The 12,753-nt window shown below is 28.6% G+C and overlaps 3 protein-coding genes and 1 long non-coding RNA gene across 5 annotated transcripts; 3 read left to right on the forward strand and 1 right to left on the reverse strand.

Annotated features, from left to right (window-relative positions):
* Positions 1-2,707: 2,707 nt before the first annotated feature.
* Positions 2,708-6,097, forward strand: LOC131671635 (uncharacterized). The gene is made up of 9 exons (XM_058948217.1): positions 2,708-2,979; positions 3,057-3,127; positions 3,211-3,317; positions 3,378-3,548; positions 3,615-3,793; positions 4,358-4,499; positions 4,573-4,849; positions 4,909-5,072; positions 5,146-6,097. The coding sequence occupies exons 1-9, from the start codon at positions 2,964-2,966 to the stop codon at positions 5,438-5,440; spliced, it is 1,422 nt and encodes a 473-aa protein (XP_058804200.1). The 5' UTR covers positions 2,708-2,963; the 3' UTR covers positions 5,441-6,097.
* A 95-nt stretch (positions 6,098-6,192) lies between these two features.
* LOC131671643 (helicase POLQ-like) lies at positions 6,193-8,004 on the reverse strand. Its single transcript, XM_058948232.1, has 4 exons — positions 7,642-8,004; positions 7,422-7,574; positions 7,154-7,336; positions 6,193-6,422 (listed from the first exon to the last, which is right to left on the reverse strand). Exons 1-4 carry the CDS (start codon positions 7,722-7,724, stop codon positions 6,389-6,391), a joined length of 453 nt encoding a protein of 150 aa, XP_058804215.1. The 5' UTR covers positions 7,725-8,004; the 3' UTR covers positions 6,193-6,388.
* Positions 8,005-9,134: 1,130 nt separating this feature from the next.
* On the forward strand, positions 9,135-11,400 carry LOC131671641 (F-box only protein 44-like). 2 transcript variants are annotated; one of them, XR_009302555.1, is made up of 5 exons: positions 9,135-9,410; positions 9,584-9,879; positions 10,071-10,211; positions 10,290-10,457; positions 10,534-10,913. XR_009302555.1 is itself a non-coding variant. In XM_058948231.1 (5 exons), the coding sequence occupies exons 2-5, from the start codon at positions 9,687-9,689 to the stop codon at positions 10,995-10,997; spliced, it is 849 nt and encodes a 282-aa protein (XP_058804214.1). In that variant the 5' UTR covers positions 9,135-9,410; positions 9,584-9,686; the 3' UTR covers positions 10,998-11,400. The 2 variants fall into 2 exon arrangements, 1 of the variants encoding a protein (XP_058804214.1); XM_058948231.1 differs by adding an exon at positions 10,972-11,400 and having other exon boundaries at positions 9,584-10,211; positions 10,534-10,663.
* A 128-nt stretch (positions 11,401-11,528) lies between these two features.
* Positions 11,529-12,420, forward strand: LOC131671642 (uncharacterized). Its single transcript, XR_009302556.1, has 3 exons — positions 11,529-11,696; positions 11,821-12,126; positions 12,236-12,420. It is a non-coding gene; the product is annotated as an uncharacterized LOC131671642 (long non-coding RNA).
* The last annotated feature ends 333 nt before the right edge of the window (positions 12,421-12,753 follow it).

Raw genomic sequence — 12,753 nt, forward strand, 5'->3', positions numbered from 1 at the left:
AAACTTTACGCGTTTTTACCTTCTTTTTTATTTCTTATTGTTATATCAATATTAACATATTTAAAAAATTACTTTTTTCAAAGGTACATTTTTCAATTTCTTTTAAAAACCCATATCACAGCGGAAAATGTATATTAGTGATGAAACACGTTTTCAAATTTATGATTTATTATATCAAAAACTGCAATAAATATAATCTTATACTATTTTTTTCTCAACGGGTTAATTTATTATTAAACATTTATTCTACTTTTTGAATAAAGATTGCAACATTACAACTTTTATTTTACACATTCAAAAACCAAATTTTCGATTATTAATAGAAAATATTTACAGCAATTTCAACCTATATTATTTGTATGAAATGATTTCTTCGTTATTAGTTTCATATTATGAGTGTATAAACAATATTACAGTCTACTTTTTTACTTCCTTATCTTCAAAATTATCCGTATAATAAATTATGATGATTTGAATTTTTATTAGTAAAATCTCAACTCAAAACCACACCTATATGCTTATTTTCCAGCCATCAGATCACTATATGCTTCAACGTGGCATCCATTACTTTTTTATAAGGGATAAAACTGATAAACAATGAACTACATTATGATCATAAATGATGAATGAAAAATTAGATTTTTTATATTTTATTTATTTGCTAAAAACAAATTAAATTAAATCTGAAATAAAAAATCAACTAAAATCAATTTAAATTCTCGCGGTTTTTTTCATTTGGGCCAAAATAAAATAAAATACAAATAAAATGCTTCAGTATGGCTTCCATTACTTTTTTATAAGGGGATAATAATAGCAATTATTTTAATAAATTGCTCCTAGCTTGCTCAAATTTATCACTCATTTCAGTATAAGATACAAAAAACAAATATTGGTAGACACTGCATGCGATATGACAGTGCCGCTCCTGCCACCTACCGCGTTACCGCCTTTAAAATAGTATAAATATTATAAATCTTATGAAAATAGAACTTACGTATCTTTGACGCTTAAGGTCTTATGCATCACTTAGTATATATGCAAATAGTCCTGAAGCAATTAGCAATCGTTTGGCAGCGATTAGAACAATGACGGATTTTCGTCAGTGGAAATCGGAAAATTGGAAAACTAGGCAAAACAATTAAGCTTGCAGGGTAAAGTTTTCCTGAAGTATCAACTAGTTTATTTGTAAACTGCAATTTTGGGAAAAAATTATCTCATCAAAGAAATGTGCATCGATGCTGATCTCCATGAAGGAGTCGAGACTGAGTTTGACGCGATGATCGAACAGTAGTGATACGACCTTCAAAGAGGCCGTGGTTAACGCATCGTCCCGGAAAACGATGGCAATCCGCGGGCATGTGGCGCCGGCTGTGACAGCTACAGCCCAGCGTACGTTGCGATTTTGCAAACTGATCTTGTGCGTGCGTGCCATTAAATCCCGCGTGCGTTGAAAGACCTTGAAAAAGTCGCGATAATTTGCCTTCTCGGTCTTCTGGAGCCACTATTCGCCATGTTCGGCAATGTCAGCGCGTTACCGGCGCAATGAAACGAGGACGCCTCAGAGTACATTGAGAATTGTTTAACCGCATCCGAAAATGAGACGTGGCACTTAGAGCATCTAAATTTTATTTAATTGTTTTCCGATTTTCTGCTATACCATCAAAAGTTCTAACCACTATTTTTTAGCTGAGAGTTGTATCTTAATTAGGCCGCAAAAATCTCACATCTTTGGAAGGAATATTTTTAGCCGGTTCGAAAAAGGGTAAAACCCTTGTCGTATAGTGGGTCGAAGAAGCTCGCCATGCTTCTCCAAAATTAACAAGCGCTTTTGCGAAAGCAATTTCCGATTTTTTGATAACACCAAATTTTTAACGTCTACCGAATGCAAAATATTGCGCCTACGTCCGCGACGTTTACGCTACATCTACAAAGTTATTAAACCATTTTGTCACGTGGTACAAGGCACACATTTTTCTAATTTCATAGACAATAAGACCATCACTTTTGCTTTTAATCAGAACTTCAATCAATAATCCCCGTATCAATTTCGGCACTTGGATTCGCAATGAAAGTATGACGTGGTCACATGTTTGGTCACATTCTCGAAAAAAGAAGAGGCTTGATTTTAAGTGCCATTTTCAGAACTAGAAACATTAAAAAATCGTCTGACGACTTCTTTAAAAGTTAAGATTTGCTTTGCTCTCTTATTCTTTTGTTCGTCTCGCTTAATCATTGACTCTATAGGAAATTTCAATCTTTGGATCTCCATGCTAAGAAAAGTGTCTCGTCCATCATTATACTTAAAAAATCAAAGTTTATATAAAATTTAAAAAATATAATAATATTGTTTTAACGATCCTATTTGCAATTTCGATATAAGGGTAGACAAATCAAATTAAATGATAATCTTGAAGCTTACTATTTGACTTGATAAAATCGTAACATTAAATTGAATTTGCCGTACAGTGTCGGTAAACTATTCTTCTTGAAATATTTATGGAAATCGATAGTTGTTTTGAATCAAATTGTTATAATTATAAATATTCATGTGGGTATCATTTTATTTTCAGTTTATATATAAAATGTTATGTGTTGAATTATATACAAAATCAAAAAATTTCCCGCGTTATTGATTCGACCTATAACTTTAACCTGCGCAATACGTCAATGCGCAGGGCAAAGCAACGCTAACATAATCATGGTTAGAACAGAACGCGATCTGCATGAGTAAATTTATTATACACGACTATTCTTCGTAGTTTTTAGTAGTTGCTAGTAGTTTTCTAACGGTATATCTTTAAATAAAAATTGCCAGTGAAATATGCACTAGAATTCTCATAAGTGTTTTCCAACCTCTGAATATTAGAAATGCCAAAACTTCTGAATATTTAAAGATAAATAATCAACTTCTTTGATAGTAATTATCTGCTGCATATATTTTTTTACTTTATTGTATCAACAAGATGAATATTATTAAAAGTAAGAATTGTGAGGTTTGCTATATACTTGTAAAGTATTCAATACTTCAATAAGAAAATTGTTATTTTTATGTCTAGTTAAAGAAGAAGAGGATTACGCTACTGTTGTTAAAGCTGCTGGCAAAATGTTATCTGAAAGGATCACATATGTATAGATTTTATTACATCGCATTGTGTGAAGTTTAGATTATAATAAATGTGTGCAACTTATACTGTCCTTTTTCTATTTCAGCCTTGGCAAGAAGACTTGTCATTGAGAACAAAATGGAGTTATTCTGAAAAGACTTCGAAAGAATTACTAATGAAAGAATTATGTTTTATGATAAATGAAGAACAAATGTATAAAATATGCAGGAAGAACATTTCTGAACATATTTATATTATCTCATTTTTTTGCAGAGAACTTTTGGAACCAGTAATGGAAGAAGAGCCAAATTGTAAAATATTATTTGGACAAGGAAACCTGGAAACATTATCATTAATTTTGAGATTTAAACTAACTGATATGAAAGTAACTGGAATGTTACGTAGTTATAGCTCATCTAAACCATGCAAAAGTTTTCCATATGAGTAAGAATTGACTATTTTTTAAGACTAAGAGTAATTTAGTCTTGTATTAAACCTTGGAAATTTCAGGTTGATTTTAAAAGATGTTGAATTTGAAATTACAGCTGGACTTATCATTCAAAGAGATAGTTTTTGCATAGAAAACTATTTGAATGATTATGTAAACTTTAATATAGTTCTTTTTTATAAAAGCAAAGATGAATCAAAAGACATATTTCCACTGGATAAGATTCATAATTCAGCTTTGAGTAAGATGAAACAATTTTTACTCTCTTTCAGTGCTGGATAAAATAATACTGATTATATATTTGAATAATTTTAACTATTATAAAACTGTTCAAATATATTTTTAATGTAATAAGTTTATTAAAAAAAAAGCTGCTTTCTGCAAAACATAATCTGTAAGTAACTAAAATAAAAGCTGCTAAATCTTTATTTTTACAGCAGTGTTATAATCTTATGTAAAGCACAACAATATGCCCCATCTTTTTTTAAATGTTCTATTAGAGAAGCTGTCTTGTCATTTATTCCAACACATAATCAGTCACAGTTTATGATTTACCAACGTGCCTTCATGCATATAAAATGAATAATGATACAGCTTTTTCAATGAACAGTTGATCAGAACATGTGATATAATTTTTCCATAAATATCTTCAACCTTCAAATTGTGATAGAATATAGGTTATTCTTATTTAATAATTATTCTAAATTGTTCATATATTTTTTATTCCAGCAGTGAGATCATAGAACATGAGCTATCAAAATTTCAAAAAAAAGAACATTAACCCCAAGTTTTTTTTCTATCTTAGGAAAATCAATTGAGAAATATATTGTAGAGAAGTTTACTAAAGACATTATAATTGCTGTTGGAGATAAAGTCACTGAAGATTGTATAGATACATCTGTTAGTGGTTTGCTTGACAATGAATGTAAATACCGCAATCAATTAAGGTAAATTCTAAAAAATGAAGTAACATTTATCTTCAATTTCATACTTCTAATTTTTTTAATATTAATGCTGCAGATTGCACAAGAAGAAAATTACTGTAGCCTTCCAAAAATTAGCTACTGAATTGGTAACATTAATTAATAATAATTTGAAGAACAAACACTTATCAGAAATCAAATTACCAAATATAAGTGGGAAATTGATAGAAAAAGATAATGGAAGAGGTAGTTTTACAGCTGATGATGGATTATTAAAAAGTTTGTCATCCCTTCAACAAATGGGAGATATAATCGTTCTACAAGATGATGAAGACATTGTGCTATTGGTGTTTTTATACTTTTCTGTTCTCGATGTAAGTTTTTATTACACCATTAATTAAATTTTTTAAACCAATTATGATAAATATTCCAGATCTCTTATAAACATCTCAGTATAATGAAAAAAGATTCTGAACAGGTAAGATTCTTTGAAGCACCAGAAAATTCAAATTCATCATACATGAAAATTAAGATCCACAAAACTGATAATGAAAAGATTAATTTGAGTCTACTTGATTACAAAGTGGAAGATCTAGGGTAATCAAAGAATAGTTAGTTATCTCATTTAGTTTAAATAAATTTGTGATAATAAAACAATTTCTGTTTTCAGGTATATTGAAATTAATTGGGACGAATCTGAAAATGACCTATTCAAAAAATCAGTTGAACCTGAATTGGCAATGTGGCTTAATTATACACTAGAATATACAGTAACATTACTTATTGAAGAAAAAATTAAAAGTAGTATTATTGAAGTTTTAACAGATGCAAAATTGAAACCTTTTCTATTATATTCAAAAGATACAGCTGATGATTATGACAGTGATCCTTTGGAAGATGAATGTGAAAAATTTGAAGAAGGAATAAATACTAATGATGATGCTGGAAGTGGTCATAATGCTTAAGATTAATTAATTATTAATGCTTTTTAAGAACACCCTTGTCAATAATTATCTAGACATGTATTTATACTATGTATCTCATTAAAAACCTTCATAAATTCTAAATTTTCACTAAGTTTTTTTCTAAAATGATATAGACCTAATGATTTCATTTATATAAATTATACATGATTTATACAACAATTATATAAATCTCCTACTATTTCTCATAGATTTAAATCTAAATAGTTCTAAATTACGACACATTAGAAATAGCTCTATTCAAACAGTTTTAGCAATAAAATATGAAAGATTTTATGAAATAACTTTTTATACTTTCAATCTCTCAAAAAGGTTTCGAAATCAACTATAGCATGCATCTTAGAACGATAATAATCTACGATGTAACAGAATTATTCATCAGGATATTAAAAAAATTAAATTATTTAACTAAATCGCTATTATTTACCCAGATAACACAGCGTGCTGGCATGGTTTGGCACGTGCGTTCTCGTCACGGCGTGCCGTCATAATGCAGGTACAGTGGGAGCACGAAAAGTGGCGCATGTCGTACCGTCAGAATGCGGGCATAAAGCAAATCTCGATGTGCCGCACGCCGTGCCGTTAGAATGCTGCCATTCTGTGGTCACGTAAAAAAATAAAATTCGAATAGGCATTACGACGTGGTTGATTATTTTTCCATATTTATGTATTTTTAATAAAATAAATAATTTATTTGACAATAAAAATATATTAAATATATATCTCTGTTTTTATTTCTATGTAATAATTTCTTTTATTGTATACAAAATACAAATTTGAATATCCATACATATACGTTCGATCGTCATCTATTAATAACGACTTGTTTGAAAATCGTTCTCTTAAAACGTTCAACGGTTTTTACTAGTAATTGTGATTGCTTTTAAAGTAATTATATATACTAATTGTGACTGCTATTAAACCGTTAAATTATTGTGAGAGTGTTCCTTGTGTAGTGGAGTCGCTGTGGAAATAAAAGTAAATATAAAAATTATTAACAATTTTCTTAAAAATTCTACTAGAGGATAAAATAATTATTTAAATTGTGATAACTGTGATATATGAAATATTAGTATTTGTATCGAATAATTAAATAGTACAAAATAGTTTATAAAATAAGTAAGTAAAATAAGGTAAAAAATGAAATTGTTTTTCTATAGTTTAGATTTTTCATAATTAAGTGCATATTCAGGCTAATCAAAGTTTGATATAGTTTTGCTACAATCATGGTGAAAAAGTACATATGGTTTTGTAAACTTGTGCATTGAAGACTAGTACATTCAAGACTGTCATTGTAAATAAAAGTAGAAATTTTATTTGTGATTACAAACAACGAATTACCAGATGTTAGTGTTTGTATTAAAAACAAAACACAATCCACGACAATAAAGTAATTCACAATGTTGATAAAGTTATCATAGCTTAATTATTATAGCAATCATATATTACGGTATTACTCTATAAGCAACAAGATCTCATAAGTAATATTATTGTAAGTTACTTTTTTATCATGGATTGTAGTTTGGTTTTCATAATAGTAACATAATCTGGTAATTCATCTTTATAATCACAACCAATATTACTACTGTTATTTGCAATGTCAGTATTGAATGTGTTAATATTTAAGGCACGAGTTTGTAAAACCATGTTTACTATTTATATATAGTTTTGCTGCTCATTGCAATAATAAATCACCAATGGTTAAAAGCTTCCTCAACTAATCTTCTTTCTTCAGCAGTTAATCCTGAGTAATGATAAGCAAATCCAAATGGAATAGTTTTCCTTAGAATCGGACAAATCTGTCCATTTTCAGTTATCAGAGTATTTAGAAGTATAAGTTTTTCCTCCGTTTTGTGTTTTTGCATTTCCCTTTTTGTTCTATATTGAAGAGAAAATATTTTTAAGAAAATAGAAGGTAATCTGTATAAAATAAGTAATTCACGTAAAATGAATAAAAATATACCCTTGCAGTACATCAACAAGAAACACAGCTACATTTTCACAATTCTTTTTTGTAGAACAGAATACTAAATAAGAAACCTTTGGCGCCACTTCCATAACTAGACCACCCAAAAAATCTTTGTCTCTTTCGCGAGTTTTTTCGGTGTATATTGTTCTACAATAGTTATCTTGTTTAATAATTGTTGAGATATTGCAAAATTAATAAGAATAAAATAGTATACCTGATAATTAATTCTTTTCTCTCTAGTAAACATGTTTTCTTCTCTTTTATCGATGAGCCATTTAGAATTTTCACACTGTACATACTCTTTGATCTCAATTAGTCTGAAATTTTGCTGATATAATTCTGCATTTAAAAACCTAACTATCTCTCTTAAATTGCCAATTGTTGCACTCATCCCAATTATTTGAATATTTCCTGTTTAAAAATAATATATAACTTAAGTTTTGTAAAGATAAAATTTTTAAAATTGATAAAATTGATTATTTATATTTAATTAGTTTTATTTAAATCTCAAAAAAAATTATTTGTGATTTTGAAACTCTAGGAAAAATTTGGAGAGGTTATAAAAGTGGTTGAGCCTCACGTGTAAAGGCGAGGTCGGGGTCTTTCGCAATAAAAATGAAATTAGATAGTTAGTATAAAATTTATTAGAAACCAAAATTGTATATACAATATGTTCATATATTTTATGAATATTTATTTGTTATGATAATATATATACTATCAGTTTGTTTGTTGGATTCATTTTTAGACATTGTAATTTTATAATAATTTTTTTATTAAAAAAAATCTTTTTTCATTATATTTTATTAGCACATATACTATTTTGTTTCATGTAAAGAATTTTGCTGGCTGTATTATTTTTACTTTACAGGTCCACTGGAAAAATTAAAATATTCCTGTTCAATCAACGACTATATCTACTGGTGTCAGTTCTGCTTAGTATCCGTATCTCTGACAGGTATTAATTTATAATTCATTTAATAAAAATTAATGTTCTTCACTGAAAACAATTAATAATAATTATTTTTTAGGAATCAAATTGTAACCTTATATTTACCCATGGAAGAAGCAGTGGAAATGTAAAATCTATCACGGAATTGTCGCGTCGTACATATATATGGATGCAGGTATAATATATAAATAAATTACAGATATAATTGTTTGTATTAATTACACATAGCTCATTAATTTATAAGAATAATTTAGATAAATTTTAATTAAATGTATATTTTTAATTTTAATAAAAGAATTTATGTATACATAAAAAATTGTATTCTTAATTACATAATCAAAATAATAATCGCAATATTACACCTAATCTCAAAAATCCAACGCACAAATTTTCCTAAAATGCCATCATAATGTTTGCATAATTGATGCTCGGCGTGCAGCAGGACAGGTAAGCATAATGTCGGCACTATTCGTGCATGCCGCGAAAAATTATATTATTCATCTACGCTGGCATAATGCTAGTATTATAGACGCACGCCGTGACTTCCACGGTGTGCTCGCATACTGCTGCCCCGATGCGGATGTATGTATGTACTTGGCCGTCAATGTGCCGTCATGAAAATCACGCCGTGCTTGCATTCTGACGGTAACGTGCCACCACATGTTATCTGGGTAATAGTTATGTTTTCATTCTACACATACCAAGATTGGATAAGTGTATACTATACCCCTACCGCAGAGATAGATTAACGAGTCTGTTCCTAATCTCTGCCGATCACAAACTAGGTTGGGTCAGAGGTTGGGTCTGGTATAGACCTCGATGGGTTGGAATCTGCATATGGCATTCGATATAAAACCTATTGTCGCATACTATTTATACTTTAATTGTTTTTATTGAATATTGAATATAAGGAGTATATTCTCGATTTATACGTAGATGAATCAATCAAAACAAGAATTTCCAGTTGATTACAGTCAGTTCTACAAAAAATATTTAATTCTATGATACTGTTTTTGGTTACATATTTTGATGTAAGTGTAATTCCATTTAAATATACATACGTAGTGTTATATATTAAATCTGCATAAATATTTGTTATTGTTATTTTAAGAACTATTTTCATTAACATTATATTTAGTCATCACTATATATATGTATATATACATATATGATTAAAAAGACTGTTATTTACATTATTTTTTAGGGTGGACATTAGCAAATGATTCTCCATGAAGATTTAATACATCAATACAAAAATTAAATTATTCTTTCAAAACATACTTATTTTTCTTATTAATTTCATTAAAATGTTGCAAATAGAAAACATTGAAACTAGCAATGGCCTGATTTTGGAAACAAGTTATATCCCTGAAGAGCTTTTAATTGAAATTCTTTTATACGTTGACTGTAGACAATTAGTTTTATGTCATTTAGTTTGCAAACAATGGAATAAAATAATAAAAGAAAGTGTTTGGCGCAAAAAAGCAGAAATAAATTATGGTAGATTACTTTTTATTAATCAAAAATTACCTTGGAGTGCATATTTCTTTATTAGCAATAAGAAACTGTTTCAAAGAAATCTATTAGAATCCACTAATAATAAAGTTTCTTATGCTAAAGATGAATTTGAATCTATACATATAAATGTTAAAGATAATAGCCATCCAATAAATGTTTTACCTTTTCCTGAGGATCCACTATTCAAAAAGAACATAAATTGTATAAAAGTTGTCCATGATGATATTATAAGTGCAAGAAGAAAATTTTCTATCGATTTAATTCAAGAAGGTTTTACTAATTACATATTAGACATTTTAGAACCTATTATTGAGGTATAATAGAAATATTAAATTTAATTATAATATCCTTAACAAAAGCTTTTCTCAAAATTTAGAATATTATTTTTGTAGGTATCTGAATGGTATTATACTACACAGGAACATGAAGAGGCTGAGTTTGAATGTTCAATCAAACTGCTTAATAGTAGTAATGTATATGATGGTAATAATAGAGTTATGAGAGTATATCATTTTCACAAAAGAATGAATAAGGCTGACTTGCGAGGAAAATGGTTTAAAGTAGGTTTCTAGTATTCAATATTTTTAAATGATTATATTATATGTGTTGTAAATTGTCAAGTTTTATTAATGTTAGTTCACCCATGTTTTCAAAAATTATGGACCTGGAATAAGACGGATAAAATTTTATGATGGAGGACATCACAACATTATTATGACTGGAGCTTCTGTGATGATGACTGTACCTTCAAAGAAAAATGTTTCAGGTTAAAATAAAATATATTACATGGCCTTCTTTATATGGATAAAGAAAATTACAAATTGATTATGAAAAATTTTATTTATTCTATAACAAACTAGAATTTACGCAGCGCGCGTTACGCGCACTAACACCTATATATTCTTGTTTTCCATAATCAAATTAATAAAATTAAACACGATTAATAAATATTGCTTAATTGTTTAATTGATGTTATGAAATATTTTGACAGTAAAAGAAATTTTACGTTCGTCAAATAATTAGTAAGATTAATTTAAAAAATTTTGAATTTATTTTCTTTTTGACGATAAATAGGATTATTAGGTCTTTCTCTACTATGATATGCTCTGGAACCAAGCGCTTGGTACACATTTTCTCAAGAGAATAATACTTTTATGATATGGTCTTGCACTGGATCTAGAAATGCTTATGATCAAGTCTGTAAACGTACTTGATATACTTGGTCGAAATTCCATTGCAGCTATATCAAAAGATATTTGTAGATTACATCACTTTGAAATGTATAAATGTTTGGCTGTTCGACGAAAGCTATCAGGCGTGATTCACTTCGATAGATGACACATTCCAGACTATGACGATCAGCTTTTCAGGGGTGGGTTTCAGATTTTCTTGAAACTTGGTCTATATGGTAGTGTATTTAAGTATGGATTATTAGATTATTATAATAATTATATCAAAAGTTATAAATAATTTCACGAACAATTTTCAAAAATGTATATCTCTACAACCATTGAAGTTATCGAAACGAATTTTTTTATATTACGCATAAAAGGGTGTACTTTAAAGGTATTAAGCGAACAATACTTTAATATCAATTTTTCCAGAAGTTATTAACATTTTTTTAAAACAATTGACCATATCTTAAAAAGTGTTATTGTTATTTTAACAATTCTTTTTTTATTAAATTCCTTAACATTTTATCTTTAAGAATCCGTTTTCAAAAATCATCGAGCGATCATTAGATGTGACAGTGAGCGATAATAGTGGACGCTGACAGGCCCTACGACGCTGATAAGTCGGTAAGTTTGGTGATTTTCAATTGAATCTTCATTTTTTCCTTCGATATTCAACATCTACTTATACACATGTACTTACTTTTTAACTAGTTATATTATTATATTATTTATATTCATTAAAATCCAGATCTGCAAACTGTCACTTGAAATTTTGGAATGGGTGGACAGAATAGGGGTCGGCGATTCTACTCGATTCCAGACGAAGTATTCGATTTTTTTTTGAGAATAGATTATTTTGTTGATTCTTTTCAGAATCGATTCTGAAACGCTCGATTCTATTTCGACTCAGAATCGAACAGTCGAAAGTTGAATGTGGGAATGCTCTATACTCAGGAGGCTCGTTCGCGCGTTTTCGTTACTCGAGCGCATGTTTATAAAAGTCGCAAACTTTTTGTTTTGTTCTGCGCTGCAATGGATGATTTAAACAACTCAGGTAAGAATTATTTACTTTTACATAGCCATCCAATTTATCTTTCATTTTGGTTGATGATTTGGTAGCGCAAATAATAAAAACTATATTTTTGTATTTCATTTTTTTTCAGTTTCAAGGCGACATTATTTGTCAAAATGTTGACTTTGCATGGAAAGATTCAAAAGAAGAATATGTCTATAATCATCATGATCAAGTTTTCCTATTCCTATATATACCTATTACATAAATATACCATAAAAATATAAATTCTATTATGCAATGATAGTTATGATTTATACAAAAAATAAATTTAAAATTAACACAATATTCCCTTATTTTAATTTTTTATATTTGAAATTTTGCGCAATTTATATGGTTATTCTTTTTGTCTTAACCCATTAACGACCAAGACGGTCGATTTTAGACTAACTTTTCGTAGCTGAATTTCAGGTACTCAACGAAGTAATAACTGGGTCCGACATATCAATCTTTATGTATTTTTGTCTGCTGAATCAGAATCTGGGCTCGAAATTCCAGAATTTCTATTGCAAAAAAAGATATGGGGATTTTTTTGCAAAAAAATCTGAAAAAAAATCGCATTTTCAAACTTTATGATTTTTTTTTCAGGCAGAAATCGCATGAATTCAT

This window comes from Phymastichus coffea, unplaced genomic scaffold (assembly GCF_024137745.1).
Source record: "Phymastichus coffea isolate CEN01 unplaced genomic scaffold, Cenicafe_Pcof_1.1 PCOF00131, whole genome shotgun sequence".
In the NCBI taxonomy this organism is placed as follows: Eukaryota; Metazoa; Arthropoda; class Insecta; order Hymenoptera; family Eulophidae; genus Phymastichus; species Phymastichus coffea.

Bases quoted from the DNA above. Each gene is read 5' to 3' on its own strand.
- LOC131671635 (XM_058948217.1), top strand. The intron at 4,500-4,572 runs GTAAATTCTAAA...TTAATGCTGCAG, and splicing joins AAATACCGCAATCAATTAAG to ATTGCACAAGAAGAAAATTA. The intron at 4,850-4,908 runs GTAAGTTTTTAT...TAAATATTCCAG, and splicing joins TATACTTTTCTGTTCTCGAT to ATCTCTTATAAACATCTCAG.
- LOC131671643 (XM_058948232.1), bottom strand. From the start codon at position 7,724: ATGTACAGTGTGAAAATTCTAAATGGCTCATCGATAAAAGAGAAGAAA. The intron at 7,337-7,421 runs GTATATTTTTAT...TCTTCAATATAG, and splicing joins CTTGTTGATGTACTGCAAGG to AACAAAAAGGGAAATGCAAA. The intron at 6,423-7,153 runs GTGATTTATTAT...TTATTTCCACAG, and splicing joins GAGGAAGCTTTTAACCATTG to CGACTCCACTACACAAGGAA.
- LOC131671641 (XM_058948231.1), top strand. From the start codon at position 9,687: ATGTTGCAAATAGAAAACATTGAAACTAGCAATGGCCTGATTTTGGAA. The intron at 10,458-10,533 runs GTAGGTTTCTAG...TATTAATGTTAG, and splicing joins TGCGAGGAAAATGGTTTAAA to TTCACCCATGTTTTCAAAAA. The intron at 10,664-10,971 runs GTTAAAATAAAA...GACGATAAATAG, and splicing joins TTCAAAGAAAAATGTTTCAG to GATTATTAGGTCTTTCTCTA.